This window comes from Neoarius graeffei, chromosome 7 (genome assembly GCF_027579695.1).
Source record: "Neoarius graeffei isolate fNeoGra1 chromosome 7, fNeoGra1.pri, whole genome shotgun sequence".
NCBI lineage: Eukaryota > Metazoa > Chordata > Actinopteri > Siluriformes > Ariidae > Neoarius > Neoarius graeffei.
In genome coordinates this window covers 52,516,276-52,534,627 of record NC_083575.1, presented here as the reverse complement: position 1 = coordinate 52,534,627, position 18,352 = coordinate 52,516,276, and the positions used below count along the sequence as shown (strand labels likewise).

The window sequence follows — 18,352 nt, the reverse complement described above, 5'->3', positions numbered from 1 at the left end:
TCGCCAGGTCATCACAGGGCTGACACATAGACACAGACAACCATTCACACTCACATTCACACCTACGGTCAATTTAGAGTCACCAGTTAACCTAACCTGCACGTCTTTGGACTGTGGGGGAAACCGGAGCACCCGGAGGAAACCCACGCAGACACGGGGAGAACATGCAAACTCCGCACAGAAAGGCCCTCGCCGGCCACGGGGCTCGAACCCAGACCTTCTTGCTGTGAGGTGACAGCGCTAACCACTACACCACCATGCTGCCCCCTTTTTGTCAACATTTTTTTTTTAATAAGATTTATTTATAAGATTATCAAAAATCTTATAAATTTTTGCCAGCATTTCTCAGCATAATAGCATTAATTTTACAGCATGGATAGCGATAATAGTGTTCACAGCGAAAGCAAGTTTTACTACCCTGAGGAAGACAAAATAAAAACGTTTCAGGAGAAAGCTAAAAACCTCTAACTTGCTAATGCCGAGCAAAAACATGGCTGAATCCTGAATGACTCAATTTTGTATAAATAGGGGACTACATAGGTGGCAAAATGTAGTTTCGTTTTCCCTGCCATGGAAGTGCACTTGTATACCGAGGAGAAAGCAATTTGCATTACAGCCATGAATGAGGATTCAAAATAGCGGCTCGGCTCGGTTTTCCCTTTCGGGCGCTCTCGTTTTCTGTTAGAATTTGGTAAAGAAAAAAATAAATGTTATTTACCAGCTTAAGGTCGGTCCGTATGGTGAAATACCGTGACCTCGGCCTTGAATACTGACCTCGGCCCAGAGGGCCTCGCTCATTACTTTCAAGACCTCGGTCACGGTATTTCATGATATGGACCTCCCAGCTGGTAAATAATATTTGATTATAAGAAGTCTTCAATCAAAAACAATCAGCAACTTTTGGCAAAAAAAAAATCATTACCAAAAAAGAGTGACTTTCAGGGAGGCTTGCAAGTGCCAGAAAATGCACTAGAATGCATCTCTGAGTATGTACAACCCCGATTCCAAAAAAGTTGGGACAAAGTACAAATTGTAAATAAAAACGGAATGCAATAATTTACAAATCTCAAAAACTGATATTCTATTCACAGTAGAACATAGACAACATATCAAATGTCAAAAGTGAGACATTTTGAAATTTCATGCCAAATATTGGCTCATTTGAAATTTCATGACAGCAACACATCTCAAAAAAGTTGGGACAGGGGCAATAAGAGGCTGGAAAAGTTAAAGGTACAAAAAAGGAACAGCTGGAGGACCAAATCGCAACTCATTAGGTCAATTAGCAATAGGTCATTAACATGACTGGGTATAAAAAGAGCATCTTGGAGTGGCAGCGGCTCTCAGAAGTAAAGATGGGAAGAGGATCACCAATCCCCCTAATTCTGCGCCGACAAATAGTGGAGCAATATCAGAAAGGAGTTCGACAGTGTAAAATTGCAAAGAGTTTGAACATATCATCATCTACAGTGCATAATATCATCAAAAGATTCAGAGAATCTGGAAGAATCTCTGCGCGTAAGGGTCAAGGCCGGAAAACCATACTGGGTGCCCGTGATCTTCGGGCCCTTAGACGGCACTGCATCACATACAGGCATGCTTCTGTATTGGAAATCACAAAATGGGCTCAGGAATATTTCCAGAGAACATTATCTGTGAACACAATTCACCGTGCCATCCGCCGTTGCCAGCTAAAACTCTATAGTTCAAAGAAGAAGCCGTATCTAAACATGATCCAGAAGTGCAGACGTCTTCTCTGGGCCAAGTCTCATTTAAAGGAACAGTCCACCGTACTTCCATAATGAAATATGTTCTTTTCTGAATTGAGACGAGCTTATCCGTACCTCTCCGAGCTTTGCGCGACCTCCCAGTCAGTCAGACGCGCTGTTACTCCTGTTTACTCCTGTTAGCAATGTAGCTAGGCTCAGTATGGCCAACGGTATTTTTTGGGGCTGTAGTTAGATGCGACCAAACTCTTCCACGTTTTTCCTGTTTACATAGGTTTATATGACCAGTGACATGAAACAAAGTTCAGTTAAAAAAATTTAAACGTGGCGATTTTCTATGCTATGGAAAGTCCGCACTATAATGACAGGCATACTAACACCTTCTGCGCGCTTCGACAGCGCATTGATACCTTCAGAGTGACGGTATCAATGCGCTGTCAAAGCACGCAGAAGGTGTTAGTACGCCTGTCATTATAGTGTGGACTTTCCATAGCATAGAAAATCGCCACGTTTAAATTTTTTTAACTGAACTTTGTTTCATGTCACTGGTCATATAAACCTATGTAAACAGGAAAAACGTGGAAGAGTTTGGTCGCATCTAACTACAGCCCCAAAAAATACCGTTGGCCATACTGAGCCTAGCTACATTGCTAACAGGAGTAAACAGGAGTAACCTTGCGTCTGACTGACTGGGAGGTCGCGCAAAGCTCGGAGAGGTACGGATAAGCTCGTCTCAATTCAGAAAAGAACATATTTCATTATGGAAGTACGGTGGACTGTTCCTTTAAAATGGACTGTGGCAAAGTGGAAAACTGTTCTGTGGTCAGATGAATCAAAATTTGAAGTCCTTTATGGAAATCAGGGACGCCGTGTCATTCGGACTAAAGAGGAGAAGGACGACCCAAGTTGTTATCAGCGCTCAGTTCAGAAGCCTGCATCTCTGATGGTATGGGGTTGCATTAGTGCGTGTGGAATGGGCAGCTTACACATCTGGAAAGACACCATCAATGCTGAAAGGTATATCCAGGTTCTAGAGCAACATACAGTGGTGCTTGAAAGTTTGTGAACCCTTTAGAATTTTCTATATTTCTGCAAAAATATGACCTAAAACAACATCAGATTTTCACACAAGTCTTAAAAGCAGATAAAGAGAACCCAGTTAAACAAATAAGACAAAAATATTATACTTGGTCATTTATTTATTGAGGAAAATGATCCAATATTACATATCTGTGAGTAGCAAAAGTATGTGAACCTCTAGGATTAGCAGTTAATTTGAAGGTGAAATTAGAGTCAGGTGTTTTCAATCAATGGGATGACAATCAGGTGTGAGTGGGCACCCTGTTTTATTGAAAGAACAGAGATCTATCAAAGTCTGATCTTCACAACACATGTTTGTGGAAGTGTATCATGGCATGAACAAAGGAGATTTCTGAGGACCTCAGAAAAAGCGTTGTTGATGCTCATCAGGCTGGAAAAGGTTACAAAACCATCTCTAAAGAGTTTGGACTCCACCAATCCACAGTCAGACAGATTGTGTACAAATGGAGGAAATTCAAGACCATTGTTACCCTCCCCAGGAGTGGTTGACCAACAAAGATCACTCCAAGAGCAAGGTGTGTAATAGTCAGCAAGGTCACAAAGGACCCCAGGGTAACTTCTAAGCAACTGAAGGCCTCTCTCACATTGGCTAATGTTAATGTTCATGAGTCCACCATCAGAAGAACACTGAACAACAATGGTGTGCATGGCAGGGTTGCAAGGAGAAAGCCACTGCTCTCCAAAAAGAACATTGCTGCTCGTCTGCAGTTTGCTAAAGATCACGTGGACTATTGGAAGGCTATTGGAAAAATGCTTTGTGGACGGATGAGACCAAAATAGAACTTTTTGGTTTAAATAAGAAGAGTTATGTTTGGAGAAAGGAGAACACTGCATTCCAGCATAAGAACCTTATCCCATCTGAGAAACATGGTGGTGGTAGTATCGTGGTTTGGGCCTGTTTTGCTGCATCTGGGCCAGGACGGCTTGCCATCATTGATGGAACAATGAATTCTGAATTATACCAGCAAATTCTAAAGGAAAATGTCAGGACATCTGTCCATGAACTGAATCTCAAGAGAAGGTGAATCTGAATCTCAAGACAACGACCCAAAGCACACAAGTCATTCTACCAAAGAATGGTTAAAGAAGAATAAAGTCAATGTTTTGGAATGGCCAATTCAAAGTCTTGACCTTAATCCAATTGAAATGTCGTGGAAGGACCTGAAGCGAGCAGTTCATGTGAGGAAACCCACCAACATCCCAGAGTTGAAGCTGTTCTGTACAGAGGAATGGGCTAAAATTCCTCCAAGCCGGTGTGCAGGACTGATCAACAGTTACCGCAAACGTTGAGTTGCAGTTATTGCTGCACAAGGGGGTCACACCAGATACTGAAAGCAAAGGTTCACATACTTTTGCCACTCACAGATATGTAATATTGGATCATTTTCCTCAATAAATAAATGACCAAGTATAATATTTTTGCCTAATTTGTTTAACTGGGTTCTCTTTATCTACTTTTAGGACTTGTGTGAAAATCTGATGATGTTTTAGGTCATGTTTATGCAGAAATATAGAAAATTCTAAAGGGTTCACAAACTTTCAAGCACCACTGTATGCTCCCATCCAGACGACGTCTCTTTCAGGGAAGACCTTGCATTTTCAAGCATGACAATGCCAAACCACATACTGCATCAATTACAGCATCATGGCTGCGTAGAAGAAGGGTCCGGGTACTGAACTGGCCAACCTGCAGTCCAGATCTTTCACCCATAGAAAACGTTTGGCACATCATAAAACGGAAGATACGACAAAAAAGACCTAAGACAGTTGAACAACTAGAATCCTACATTAGACAAGAATGGGTTAACATTCCTATCCCTAAACTTGAGCAACTTGTCTCCTCAGTCCCCAGACGTTTACAGACTGTTGTAAAGAGAAAAGGGGATGTCTCACAGTGGTAAACATGGCCTTGTCCCAACTTTTTTGAGATGTGTTGTCATGAAATTTAAAATCACCTAATTTTTCTCTTTAAATGATACATTTTCTCAGTTTAAACATTTGATATGCCATCTATGTTCTATTCTGAATAAAATATGGAATTTTGAAACTTCCACATCATTGCATTCCGTTTTTATTTACAATTTGTACTTTGTCCCAACTTTTTTGGAATCGGGGTTGTAGAACCCGTAAGCCGTTATGACTGGTGCCACTACACTGATATTTTGGTCTCGTTAGAACCCTGCACATCTGTTTATTTACCTAACTCCACTACTATGTAAAGGTGTGTAGCTCAATTTACAATCTCAGCTTTTATCTAAGATGAAAACATTTTTCAGTCTTATGTAGATTTCTTCAGCTATTTTAAAGAGTAATTCTCATAAACTTTATACATACTGCCCTGGTTTAATTTTGTGTTGGTAGATTTTCAGGCAGGAAGAGAAGTGAGTGGGTTGCTGGACTGTTCCATGTGCAGCATTTCCTCTTTTAGGATGAGGGCTTTTTTTCGCTTAACTGATAATAGACTAAAGGGTCATTCCATGCCAAATCAACAAGAGGTTATGCTTGACCATCTCAGATTTCAATGAAATTTGGAGGGCTTAGAGATACTATTAAAAGAAGTTAATCCCCAAAACTTGAGCTTCCTATCACCAATAGTTTCAGAGATACAGGCATTTTAATTTTTTAATTTTTTTTGTTTTTTGCTCAAAACATACATATTTCAAAGTGCAATATAATCTTTATTATGCAAGATAGAAACCTAAAATTTTGCACAGAGAGACTCAATGTCTTCTACTACAAGCTTCAACTTAGAATTTCAGTGGTCATTGTATATTAGATGGTGATTTTAACAAGGAAATTAAAAAGACAAATTTGCATTTTTTTGCATTTTTAACTCATTCTGGAAGCTTGCCTGTGGCAGTAATGCTTAAACTAAGAATTTTATTCAAATCTACACAGAAATATCTACCAATTTCAGTTTTACCAAGTCTCCACTATTCCTAGTTTGTCTGTAATAGGGTTTTGAAATTCGCTGATTTCTAAAACATGCCATTTTCAGTAGCAAGAAATCCAATGTGGGATAGCAGTTAGGAACTTGTACATTTTTTTTCAGTAATCCCCAAGACCCATATTTTATATTTCCAAATTTTTGTTCTGTGTCTCTCAAGTATTTTTAAACTACAGGGGTTTAAAAAAATCCATTTTCACCAAATTCGAATTTTTGATATATTTTCATATACCGTATTTTCTGGACTATAAGCCGCTACTTTTTTCCTAGGTTTTGAACCATGCGGCTTATACAAAGGTGCGGCTATTCTGTGGATTTTTCTTCCACCGCTAGGGGCGCTCTAACCGGAAGTAGAATCAAAAATAAGATAGACGAAAAATCAATGCAAAGAAGAATTAGCAGATCTTTAGCAGATAGAACACGCACGACAAATTACTAACTGGTAATTATTTTCAAATCCAGCGAAGATGATTAAAGTGACTTGTGGTTTCAAACACAGGAGAAATGAAGGTAAATAAATACCGGTTATTTTCTCTTGGTTCTGTTCCGTTTTAATCAGCAAAGTTGCTGCCGTGTTAAAAGGCACTGTTCGGAAAGAATCTGTTCAGGTACATACATGTACATTTACAGTACAAAATCGTTCTGTACATGCAGTAAATATCTAATTTTTCAACATAGATATCTGCGGCTTATAGCCCGGTGCGGCTTGTATATCTTTTTTTTAATTTTTTTTTAAAAATAGAGCGGATGCGGCTTATATACAGGTGCGCTCTATAGTCCAGAAAATACGGTAACTGATATTTGAGGGTTAATAAATGCTTCAATAAGGCTCAGGTAGGTTAGGAGACATGTTTCTTCCTCAATTTTAAATAAAATTTCAATTAATGCTCAGTATTAATTATTTGTAAATTGATTTTAATCTAAGACTGTGTAACATTAGCAATCAATGACCAGCTATTGTGTACCAGTCAACAGCCAGCCTTATCAATATCAACACAGCACAATAGGTGACCTTTGATACCGGAACAGGTGGCTCATATCTTATAGTTTTAGAGTCTGTAAACTGCATACTTGTTCAGATAACATTATATTACTTGGATTATATTAAATACATTGTAATATAGAGCACTGAGAAAATTTACCAATGTTATTAACTGCAAAGAATTGGAGTATGTTAGTTTATGGCAGTCAGAATCTTTCTTTAGTCCAATTCCTATAGAACAGGGAGGAAGTTCAGCCATTTCTAGATGTCTAAGAACAAACTCATTTATACTGATCTCAAATTGAAAGCAACTACAATTAAATTCCCTAGTCAACTATTCAAAATATCCAATCCTTGCAAAGAAACACATTCAGTTAATAACATTGGTAAATTTTCTCAGTGCTCTGTATTACAATGTATTTAATATAATCCAAGCAATATAATGTTATCTGAACAAGTATGCAGTTTACAGACTCTAAAACTATAAGATATGAGCCACCTGTTCTGGTATCAAAGGTCACCTATTGTGCTGTGTTGATATTGATAAGGCTGGCTGTTGACTGGTACACAATAGCTGGTCATTGATTGCTAATGTTACAGTCTTAGATTAAAATCAATTTACAAATAATTAATACTGAGCAGCGGCGGCACGGTGGTGTAGTGGTTAGCGCTGTCGCCTCACAGCAAGAAGGTCCGGGTTCGAGCCCCGTGGCCGGCGAGGGCCTTTCTGTGCGGAGTTTGCATGTTCTTCCCGTGTCCGCGTGGGTTTCCTCTGGGTGCTCCGGTTTCCCCCACAGTCCAAAGACATGCAGGTTAGGTTAACTGGTGACTCTAAATTGACCGTAGGTGTGAATGTGAGTGTGAATGGTTGTCTGTGTCTATGTGTCAGCCCTGTGATGACCTGGCGACTTGTCCAGGGTGTACCCCGCCTTTCGCCCGTAGTCAGCTGGGATAGGCTCCAGCTTGCCTGCGACCCTGTAGAACAGGATAAAGCGGCTACAGATAATGAGATGAGATAATACTGAGCATTAATTGAAATTTTATTTAAAATTGAGGAAGAAACATGTCTCCTAACCTACTTGAGCCTTATTGAAGCATTTATTAACCCTCAAATATCAGTTATATGAAAATATATCAAAAATTCGAATTTGGTGAAAATGGATTTTTTTTGAACCCCTGTAGTTTAAAAATACTTGAGAGACACAGAACAAAAATTTGGAAATATAAAATATGGGTCTTGGGGATTACTGAAAAAAATGTACAAGTTCCTAACTGCTATCCCACATTGGATTTCTTGCTACTGAAAATGGCATGTTTTAGAAATTGGCGAATTTCAAAACCCTATTACAGACAAACTAGGAATAGTGGAGACTTGGTAAAACTGAAATTGGTAGATATTTCTGTGTAGATTTAAATAAAATTCTTAGTTTAAGCATTACTGCCACAGGCAAGCTTCCAGAATGAGTTAAAAATGCAAATTTGTCTTTTTAATTTCCTTGTTAAAATCACCATCTAATATACAATTACCATTGAAATTCTAAGTTGAAGCTTGTAGTACAAGACATTGAGTCTCTCTGTGCAAAATTTTAGGTTTTAGGTTTCTATCTTGCCTAATAAAGATTATATTGCACTTTGAAATATGTATGTTTTGAGCAAAAAACAAAAAAATCGAAAAATTCAAATGCCTGTATCTCTGAAACTATTGGTAATAGGAAGCTCAAGTTTTGGGGATTAACTTCTTTTAATAGTATCTCTGAGCCCTCCAAATTTCATTGAAATCTGAGATGGTCGAGCATAAATTTGTCAGATATTTGTTGATTTGGCATGGAATGACCCTAAAGTGTTTAGGCCCCTATTTTACTTAGTCAGTAAATCGACATTTGATGTGAACACTTATAGAAAGGACACACACATAAAAGCTAATAGGGAGTGATATAGGTGTAGAGATGTGGGGCCTTGACATTCCTTCACTTGCCGTGCCAAAGACACTCCTGTAGTTTCTTCCAAACTTTCTCTGTTTAGCTGAAAACAACAATAAAATGGACAGAAGCAAGTAGGCTGTAGGGTCACCTTATTATTGAATCTCCATTAAGTGTGTGTTTGTGTGTGTGTGACAGAGGCAGGCCCATCCACACAGGGCAGCATGCTCATGCCCACTCAGGAGACGGAATGGGAAGCGCTCATCCGTACAGGTCAAATGACACCTTTTGGCACACGCATTCCTCAAAAGCAAGAAAAGAAAGAACCACGCAAGTTGATGCTTAGCGAAAACTCAGGCTTTGACAAGTACCTCACAGACCAAGCTATGATGGCTGAGAGAAGAAGGAAACCAACCCCAAAGAAGAAGGAGAAGCATTCCAGGAGTTCCTCTGTAAGCACCTCAAATAACAGGGCGTCCTCCAAGCAAGAAAAGAAACTGCAGAAACGGATGCGGAAACTCCAAAGGACTGCCCTAAAGGCTCACCCCAAAGCAAGGCCCAAAACAGAGAAAGAATTTCCCCAGATCAGACGGAAGAGCTACAGAGAAGACGGCACAGACAGCGAGGGCTCCGAGTACGTGCCTAGTGATGAGCTTATGGATCCTGAGGAACCAGAGCAAGATGATGAGTTCTGGCTGGATGAACAGGAAGAGTATGAACTTAAGCCTTATAAGAAGAAGGAGGCTAAAACCAAGAAGGCAAAAAAAGAGGATGACTGCGATGAATACCTGCCTGAGAGTTCTGAGGACGAGGAGGCCGAGAGGAAAGTCAAGGTGAAGAAATACAAAGACGACGGGGATATTGAATATTACCGGAAAAGAATTAGGTAAGGCCAAATTGCCCAGTCTGTGTGAATATTTTAGAAAGTTCATTGTTTGTGACAAACAGAAATATTTAGTTAACGATCCACGTGACCATCATTTGCTTATAATGAAGGCTGGAACTGATAATCTGGCAGCTGTTCCTCAACGAAAATTCCATTCATAGTCTTCTCATTCTAATATGCATGTATTTATTGCACAATGTGAAAATGTATGCTAATGTGAAAATAGATGGTACCAAACCTAACAAGATTTCGAATTCATATTTGTAGTAAGAAATTGAGTTGGCACAGTGACTGTTTGTTTTCTGTACTTTTTGCACTGTGAGTTGTAGCGAATGCAGATACACATTGGCAGTTTGTTGGCACTACATTGTGGAGTGAAGGGGGGGGGGAGAAAAAACGTAATTAACTGAACCAATGCTTAGTCTTGACTTAATTACAAGTGCAGTCTCGGAAGCCCCAGATAAAGGGAACAGTTTCATTGTAGAGTGACAGGACCAGGTCCAAATGAAGATGGATTTTTTTTTTTCACTTTCACTCCTTTCTCTACACCTTTTTTTGCGAGCTCAAACTCCTAATTGTCTGTATCAATCTTAATTTGCTTCGATGATGACACTGCCACTAACTGCCGTATCCCTGCAGCCAGAAGTGGTTCAATTAAAGCTGCCCGGCAAGAATGATGGCAAGGGAGCTAACTAAGGCAGGGATATGGTCTCTCTCTCTCTCTCTCTCTCTCTCTCTCTCTCTCTCTCTCTCTCTCTCTCTCTCTCTCATACAGTACTTCACCATGTTGAACCAAGTTTCCCAGAGGTGGCTAAATAAACAATGCTTGCTGAGTCAAATTAAGAATGCGAGCAATCAAATCGCTTCACTTGTGTCAGACTCATTTGGCTAATCAAAACCTAGATTGGACACGATGTCAATTCAGCATGAGAGCTGTTTTCAGTAATGCAGTGACTGTCCTCCTGCAGGAATTGGAAGCGGCAGAGACTCCAAGAGAAAGAGCAGAAGAGGCAAGCAGGAGAGGACGAGTCTGAAGAGAGTGATGCTGAGTTTGATGAAGGTTTTAAGGTGCCAGGATTTCTCTGGAAAAAACTCTTCAAGTGAGGAAATGGGAGCTTCATTTAAAACAAGAAATGCATTCACTTCTTATACTTTTATTGTATTCTTTATATGCTGACTTGTATTTGCTTTTGGCAGTAGTCAGACCATCAGCTTATGAGATCCATGATTGATTTTTTTATTTTTTTGTTATTAAAATGATTTGTTTGACAGAATTATGTGCAATCTCTGTCAAGAAAACTAGTTCATGGAACGCAGGATCTCTAGTAGATATTTATGGCTTTGCATGTTTAGAGTTTAAGCCTACAACCGGAAGCCTCTGTTATTGTATTGTGTTTTACAACAAATCAATTGGGCAACACTTACAGGCCATTTATTTAGAATCAATAGAGATAATGGCCCTATGATTAATTGATCAGGTGCGGTGTTTGTGTTGTGCTGGCCTGGCATTTTGTCCTACATGCCTGCTTTTGTTGTCCAGGTATCAGCAGACAGGTGTCAGGTGGCTGTGGGAACTGCACTGCCAGCAGGCAGGAGGCATTCTGGGAGATGAGATGGGCCTTGGCAAGACCATCCAAGTAATAGCTTTCCTGGCAGGCCTGAGCTACAGCAAGTTGAAGACACGCGGCTCCAATTACAGGCAAGAGACCCCACGTGTCCAAACGCCTGAAATGCTCCTGTAGTCTCTCTCTCTCTCTCTCACACACACACACACACACACACACACACACACACGCACTGGCCAGAATAGTCACATTTAGAACCTAGGAAAATAATTGAATTATTTGTAACTGTGTAATCCTAACTTGCGAATGTCTATTCTCTCAGGCTTTCTTTTTAAAGCTTCTACGAACGCGCACTCTCTTATGCCACGCCCACTCTCACCCCATCCTTCCAGACTGGAAAGCCTTGATTGCAATGAATATTTCAGCAGCTGGATTGCTAGTGAAGAGAGGTTTGGCGTGAATTATTAAAGACGTTTCAATTATGATATCCCTCTAATTCTCTTAGTGGCGACATCAAAGGAAGAACAAGAACGTGAAATGAGAGTAAGTGTAGGGGAGGGGCAGGGAGGGAAATTAAACATGAAACACATAATTAAATACGTTTAAAGCAGTGCCTTTTTGTTTTTCAGTGCTGCGTTTGCTTAGGGTGGGGGCCTCCTTCCTGGTCAATACTACTATGTCTGGCGTCGTCCATCCGCAAATTGATTGTTTTGCAAACTCAATTATGGCTCAACATCAACGGCTGCCGTGGTCCGGAATATCATTTCATATGCTATAAGGCTCCTAGAGCCATTTAGTGCATTTTGTCGATTCATCTCCATTGGCGAACGCACAAAGGGAACATTATGTTGGCATAGCTTCAGCTCGGAGTTCATGACTCCCTCATTTAGTTTAAATGTGCTGCAGAATAACTTTTTCCTCACCATTTTCTCTTTAAATGGAGGGCTTTCAGGTTTGTTTGTTTTGTGCGTTTTTTTTTTCTCCGAAACTTAATTTACATCATGCTGTTAATTAACAGCTAAGGTGTGTTCATTTGACCAGTTCTTGTTATTGTCTTCTACACATTAAATTACTTGATTGAATTTAGTTTCCCTGCACCTGATTTTCCTGCATACAATTCTGGACACGTGGTATTTTTATGAAAATCTCCATAACCACAAAAATGATATCTCCCTTTTATGGTGAATATTTCTGATGGCTTTGTCTGCATCTGTTCAGGTATGCTGGATTGGGGCCTACAGTCATCATATGCCCAGCCACAGTCATGCATCAGTGGGTGAAGGAGTTCCATACCTGGTGGCCTCCATTCCGCGTAGCAGTTCTCCATGAAACGGGTTCCTTTAATAATAAGAAGGTGCGTCATGAACTATTATCCAGAAGTCTCACCACGAGGTCCATGTGTAGGCCTGAGCCAAGTTGCCGATGGCAGGATGATTGTTTTTAAAGCCTTAAAAAAGCACGATGTGGCACAGCAACCTCATAAATGGACTTATCTCTGTTTTTGTAATTTTGTAGTACATGATGGGGTTTGCAAAATGGTTTACATGCCAGTTTTGGAGTTGGGGTTACTTTATGTAATTAATAAGGTAATTAATAATCTAGTTTGAATTGAATTCCTGCCTCACTTACATCCATCCATCCATCCATTATCTGTAGCCACTTATCCTGTTCTAAAGGGTCGCCGGCAAGCTGGAGCCTATCCCAGCTGACTATGGGCGAGAGGCGGGGTACACCCTGTACAAGTCGCCAGGTCATCACAGGGCTGACACAGAGACAAACAACCATTCACACCTACGGTCAGTTTAGAGTCGCCAGTTAACCTAACCTGCATGTCTTTGGACTGTGGGGGAAACCGGAGCACCCAGAGGAAACCCATGCGGACATGGGGAGAACATGCAAACTCCACACAGAAAGGCCCTCGCCGGCTGCTGGGCTCGAACCCGGACCTTCTTGCTGTGAAGCGACAGTGCTAACCACTACACCACCGTGCCGCCCTCCTCACTTACATTTTTTTTTTTATTTTCTCACAAGTTGGTCTTTTGCCAATTCTCACCCACTATCTCTCATTCTCCTATCACATGGCGGATACCAAACAGGTAGAGTGAAGGCTAGCATGTGATTCCTCCAGCCAGTGCACCTTTTCAGTACATCACGAGGCAGCTGAATACACTCGTAGGAAAGCAATAACTGCACATTTCTGTATACATGAGCTCCCAGATGCCCAAAATTGGCCAGTGTTGATGTGTTTGACAGGGGAGAGAGTAATGCCATCCATCCCACCTGGAAAGCCCAGCCAGTTTTGCTCTCACGGCTCATGGCCATGAATAGCTGTGGCATCGTTGTAATGATGGAGCAACCGATTATCTGTTGCGCCAGTCAAGAACTCGTATTCTGCCTCACTTGTAAGTCTTTTACAATAAACACATCTGCCAAATGAATATATGTAAATGTAGTTTGAGTAATATAAACCCTCCTGGGTATAAAGGAAAAAAAAATGTATTGGAAGATTTTATAAAGGGTTAGGTTATTTTAATAACAACATAATATCAACTCTCACTGAGGACTGCTTATGTTTTGGGCCACATATGAAATGGCTCCCCTGAAATGTTGGCTCAGGTTCGTAAACTTTCCCACACCAAGGCCTAACACGACAACAAGACTGAGATGAAGCAGTGCAGCTTTGATCTACTGTATTTATGCCAGCATTGTATTTTTCCTCCCGTAAACAGATATCCTAGTGTGGAGTAGATCTGGCTCCAAGGAAATGTTAAATTAATTAAAGCTAAGGTAGCTGGAGCTGCTATAGGGCTGCTGTGAAGTGTTTACTCTGAATGCTCTTCCCTACTCTCCCCTTCTCCCTGCCTGACACAGTGATTAATGGGGGCTGTTGCCTGGCAATCCACGCTTTGCCCTCTAGGAGGAAGATTGGTCTCAGGAGTTGGGGTGGGAGAAGGAGGGGTTTTAGTTCTGCTGCATTTGTGCCTAATGACAGAGTTTTCATGCTCAGGCTAACACTGCCTCAGAACAGATGTACCTTATTAATTGGCTGCAAAGTGAAAAAGGGAAAAAACGAGGGGTTACGTGGCTGCTGCGCTTTTAATTGGAATTCACTTGAGGCTTTTGGTGTGAAGCGTGGAGGTGGACATGGACTCTGGCACTTTTATATAAAGTGGAGCCTAGTACAAGTGACCTACAATAATGTATGAATGTAATTGAAAACAGTTTTCTTAACAGTGGCATAATCATAAATGCTTTGTCATGTTTTTCAGGAGAAGCTCATCCTTGAGATAGCCGCTAGCCACGGGATCCTCATTACGTCTTACTCATATGTGCGCATTATGCAGGATTACATTCAGAAATATGACTGGCATTACATCATCCTGGATGAGGGCCACAAAATCAGGAACCCAAATGCAGGTGTCACTGTTGCCTGCAAACAGGTAACTGGGCTTTTATTTCACTGGGTATGAACAATAAAGCCATAGATTTAGTGTTCAAATGAGGTGACTGAGGTACGATATCGGGCAAAAGTTTGGACACCCCTACTCATTCATAGTTTTTTCTGTATTTTGAGTATTTTCTATGTGGGTGCAATCAGTTAATTATTGAAATTAAGTGATCAATCTCATTAAATCAGTCTCATTAAATTTGAAGGTTAATAATTAAAATGAATCAATCCCATTGAATCGTTTACTTTGACTCATTAAAATGAATCATACCATTGAATCAGTCTCATTTGAAGTGAATCATTCAGTGGATCATTTAGTGAATCGTTCAATGAATCATTTAGTGAATCATACCATTAATCCTGGATAAATTACCAAACAGCTAGATTATGGTATATTTCCAAATTATTACGATCACTTACCATATTACATAACTTATATGCACCTTTTTGAATTCTTTGAGAGATTGGGGACTTCAGAAATATTGGAACACCAACAAGATGAATACACACAGCTTTGATAATAAATGGATTTATTATAACAAAGATAAAAATGGATAATCAATATATACAAATATGATATGGTGTGTGTATGTATGGCCTAGCTTGTTGCGAGCTAAAACAAAGGAATGTTATCTAAATAGAACAAAGGATTAGCTCTGTTGCTAATGTGTGCTTGTGTGTGTGTGTGTGTGTGTGTGTGTGTGGGAAGGACTTGACCATGTGTTTAGCCTCGTGTAGCTAACTACACGTGGTGGAGGCCTAGATTAGCCTTGTGTTGCTAGTGTGTGTTTGTGAAAGGCCCTATGGCCTAGCTAAAGTGTGTTTGTTAGGCCTGGTGAGGCCTACTGAGCACGTGTTGCTAAAGACAAAGGAATTAGCCGTAGCTAACTAGGGTGTGTTTGTGAGTGGCCACGTGGCCTGAACAAAAAGCTAGCTTGTGGATTTCTAGCTGAGGTGTGGTTTATCAGGCCTGATGGCCTGCTGAGCACATGGTAGGCCTTGATTAGCTTTGTGTTGCTAAGCAGACAAAGGGAAGCTGTAGCTAACCCACTAGCTCAACCATACTGAATCCACTGAAATCTTGATGAGATCAAGATGTATAATAATGAAATTAAAATGTTAGTAAGAATAAGAGAAAGAGAAGCATGCACAGCCTGTCTATTAAAACAATTGAGATTAAAACAAAAACAGAACAATTCAACACGCTGCGTGTTTAACAGTGTAACAGATAAACCTGGGTTTAAATTCACACTATTTCAATAAAGCTAAATTCCTAAGACTAGCTTAATTATTATGCCCAAATATATTTTACTCAATATCTTGCCTCTAGCAAAGTTCTGAGAAGATGTTCGCCGTTGCAGAGCTTCGCTGTTCATGAAGCACGTGAGTCGATTCCGTGAGTCGATTCCGTGGACAGAAAACTTCTCTTGATCCGACGCGTCGTTCGTGATGAAAGGAAAGTCTCTGATTAATGTGCACAGAACTTCAGTCAGGAGGAATTCTGGTCACTCCTAATTACAAATTAAAACTGCGTTTGAGCTGCAGTCGTGACGTCACTTCTAATACGAATAAACCGGTTGTAACTCAGGTTGAGTTTAAAGATCGCGCTATTCTGGACTTTTACCTTGGCCAGTGGTTAAGCACAGAACGCGCTGGATGGTGAATCTTGCAAGAAAGAAGTGTTTTCGGGTTTAAGAGCATCTCTTTTGTGCGTCTAGATTCCTTGGAATCCGGACACGAGAGACAAAGATCGGAGCTTCCGCCTGGACTTATGCGCGCATGGCGGACTGACGTAGATGATCCCGCCCACGCGTGACGTAGGTCACGCGGAAGAGGACTGGGAGTTGTAGTTCTTAGACACAGAATGGCGGCATGATACCTACATCTACATTGTAGAACAATACTGAAGATATCAAAACTATGAAATAACATCTATGGAATTACGTGGCAAACAAAGTGCTAAAAAAAAGTTTCATATTTTAGATTCTTCAAAGTAGCCAGTGTTTACCTTGATGACGCTTTGCACACTATTGGCATCATCTTAACCAGCTTCATGAGGTAGTCACAAGGAATGCTTTTCAATTAACATGTGTGCCTCGTCGAAAGTTAATTAGTGCAATTTCTTGCCTTAACACATTTGAGATCAAACAGTCAATAGTAAATAATAATTTTAAAAAAATACAGTAACTAGCCTTATTCAACAACCGTAATAATCCAGAAACAACAGTCCATCATTGACATGAAGTGCCTTTTTTAAAATTAATACAAATAAAGAAAAAAAAATTGAAATAGAAGGCGTGTCCAAACTTTTGACTGGTGCTGTATAAGCAAACTATATATTGCTGCAGAATGTTTAGCTGTGATTAAAGTTTCACTCTCGAGTCTTGGTTGTAGTCTGGAATATCAGCTTACCTTGCATAGATATCTTATTTTACTGCCATCACTTCTTAATTAATTTATGTGTGCTGTAGCATTATGGATTACTGTATTAGAAAGTCCATTGGAAATTCTACATTGGTTCAATTTAGTATTGAATAAACTGAAGCTAATGGTGCTTCTAGAACTAATGTATCATGAGTTTTGACTGTCATAATTTTCTGATTAATAACTACATATTCATACCAATGAGGCTCCAAAAAATTCTCAGTCCACATATTTGCTTCTCAAATCTGTTTTTGAAAGAGCGTTTCCTATTATTTCAGTTTGATCAACGTCTGTGTTTTCTTCCTCAGTTCCGGACCCCTCATCGGTTCATCCTGTCTGGCTCACCCATGCAGAATAACCTGAAGGAGCTTTGGTCCCTTTTTGACTTTGTGTTCCCAGGGAAACTGGGGACGCTTCCTGTGTTCATGGAGCAGTTCTCAGTGCCTATCACCATGGGAGGATATTCCAATGCCTCTCCAGTGCAGGTGAGACCGAGTTGATCCACACAGTTTTAAACTGACTCCTGTGATGTAAACTTGAGTCTATAGAGATCTTGCATGTGACGTCACAGCCGATCCAGATTGTGACAGACGCCATCGTGTCGGGCAAACGCCATATTCCGCCTTCTACTTCTGGTTCTACTTCTGCTTTTACTTCTACCTTTTCTTCTGGAAAACCCTACTATATACAATTCTACTACAACGGCTGCGGCTACAAGCTCTCCCTACCTGTGCACGGTTTTTATGTTTTTTGTGTGTATTTTTGCGTGTTGTTCATCTGTACCGGACTTCAATATCCACTACAACCGTATGGACTTACTGGACATTGGTTTCCAGCAGAAAATGACGGTTTGTAGCGATTTCCATCGCATGCACAACATTCCAGACGAGAAAAAAAAAAAACATTCCGGACGAGAAAAAAAAAAATTCCGGACGAGACCAGATTGCAAGACCAGCGGGGTCTCCGTGGATTGTTATCGGAAGCAAAGCGAAGGAGGCGGCGCCGGGAGCCGAAGCAAAAGCGAGGCTACAGGCAGAGCCGGCCTGTTGACTAAGCTCAGAAAACAGCTACTCAAATCTCCACTACCAAGCATCTACCTCTCCAACGCCAGATCCATGTAAACAACACGGACGATTTGGAATTACCTTATTCTATAATCGGCTGGTCAGTGCTATACTCAATACTTAAGTGACTTATCCATCCAGTGAGGATCATTTTCTTGTTTACAAGATGCCACATCTGAGTCGCTGACAAATCCTGAATTTCTGTAAAGATAACTGTCCAGAGATTTATAAGCACGCAGTGCTTCACCACTGAACAGCGAGAGAAAGTTGATGAGGTAATCATACACGT

The 18,352-nt window shown here is 40.5% G+C and overlaps 1 protein-coding gene across 2 annotated transcripts in view; it reads left to right on the top strand.

Annotated features, from left to right (window-relative positions):
- The window catches only part of ercc6 (excision repair cross-complementation group 6), a 40,265-nt gene that overhangs the window by 7,852 nt on the left and 14,061 nt on the right, over window positions 1–18,352 (top strand). For both annotated transcript variants that reach the window (XM_060925934.1, XM_060925935.1), the window contains exons 5-10: window positions 8,875–9,562; window positions 10,531–10,662; window positions 11,103–11,261; window positions 12,346–12,481; window positions 14,397–14,567; window positions 17,308–17,484. In XM_060925934.1, coding sequence (XP_060781917.1) covers window positions 8,875–9,562; window positions 10,531–10,662; window positions 11,103–11,261; window positions 12,346–12,481; window positions 14,397–14,567; window positions 17,308–17,484 — 1,463 coding nt within the window. The remainder of the gene's footprint in view (window positions 1–8,874; window positions 9,563–10,530; window positions 10,663–11,102; window positions 11,262–12,345; window positions 12,482–14,396; window positions 14,568–17,307; window positions 17,485–18,352) is intronic.